This window comes from Haliaeetus leucocephalus, unplaced genomic scaffold (assembly GCF_000737465.1).
Source record: "Haliaeetus leucocephalus isolate CR32 unplaced genomic scaffold, Haliaeetus_leucocephalus-4.0 Scaffold0, whole genome shotgun sequence".
Classification (NCBI taxonomy): domain Eukaryota; kingdom Metazoa; phylum Chordata; class Aves; order Accipitriformes; family Accipitridae; genus Haliaeetus; species Haliaeetus leucocephalus.
The window spans coordinates 29267663-29268449 of record NW_010972436.1 but is presented as its reverse complement, the minus strand read 5'-3'; the positions used below and the strand labels follow the sequence as shown (position 1 = coordinate 29268449).

The following is a 787-nucleotide window of genomic DNA, read 5'->3' as shown; positions in this document are numbered from 1 at the left end:
CAACCCCCCTCCCCACACACTCCCCTCCCTCACAGACCCCACACACCCCTCCCCAAACACTCCCTTCCCTCACAGACCCCCCCTCTTCCCCCCCCTCCAAGCACTCCCCTCTCTCACAGGCCCGCCCCGCCCCGGGCCCCTCGCAGGCCCCAGCCGTCCCTTTCCCGGTCCCACCTTCTTGACGGCGGCGTTGAAGGCGAACTCCCCGGCCTCCTTCAGGTCGAGCCAGATCATGGGCATGCGGGGCACGGCCTCCATCCCGGCCTGCGCCCGCCGGAACCGCCCGCCCAACCGGAACCGCGACGCGGAGCCTGACGGGAAACCGAGTCCTCCCTGGCGAGCCTCGCCCCGCCTCTTCCGGTATCGTCGCCACGCCCCCGTGGCGCCGTTACCACGGAGACGCCCCGCCCCTTCTGCGGCTTCTCAACGGCGGGTTGGCGCGGCGGCGCTTCGCCCGCCTCCTGAGGGCGGGGCTGTTCGTAAGGCGGGGCGTGGCAAAGGGGCTGTTCCCATGGCGACGCTCCGCCCACACCCCCCGGGGAGGCCACAGACCGTTCCCATGGCAACGGCCGTCACCGTTCAGGCCTGGCCCGGTGCAGGCCCGAGGCGACCGGGCCCGGCCCCGGCCTGTCCCGGGCTCCCCCCCGACTCGGTAGCCCCCCGCTGGGCCCTGCCCGTAGTGTCCCCGCAGGCCTCGGTCCCACAGCTGGGGACAGGCCTGGCCCGGGCCTGGCCTAGGTCGGAGCCTGGGGCTCCCCTGGGGCTGGGCCCCGGGGGGAGTGGGGGG

The 787-nt window shown here is 74.6% G+C and overlaps 1 protein-coding gene across 1 annotated transcript in view; it reads right to left on the bottom strand.

The window, feature by feature from the left end:
- PTPN23 (protein tyrosine phosphatase, non-receptor type 23) overlaps positions 1–286 on the bottom strand; it is a 19104-nt gene extending 18818 nt beyond the window's left edge. Inside the window, exon 1 of the mRNA XM_010563368.1 lies at positions 175–286. Coding sequence (XP_010561670.1) covers positions 175–258 — 84 coding nt within the window. The 5' untranslated portion in view covers positions 259–286. The remainder of the gene's footprint in view (positions 1–174) is intronic.
- Positions 287–787: the final 501 nt, after the last annotated feature.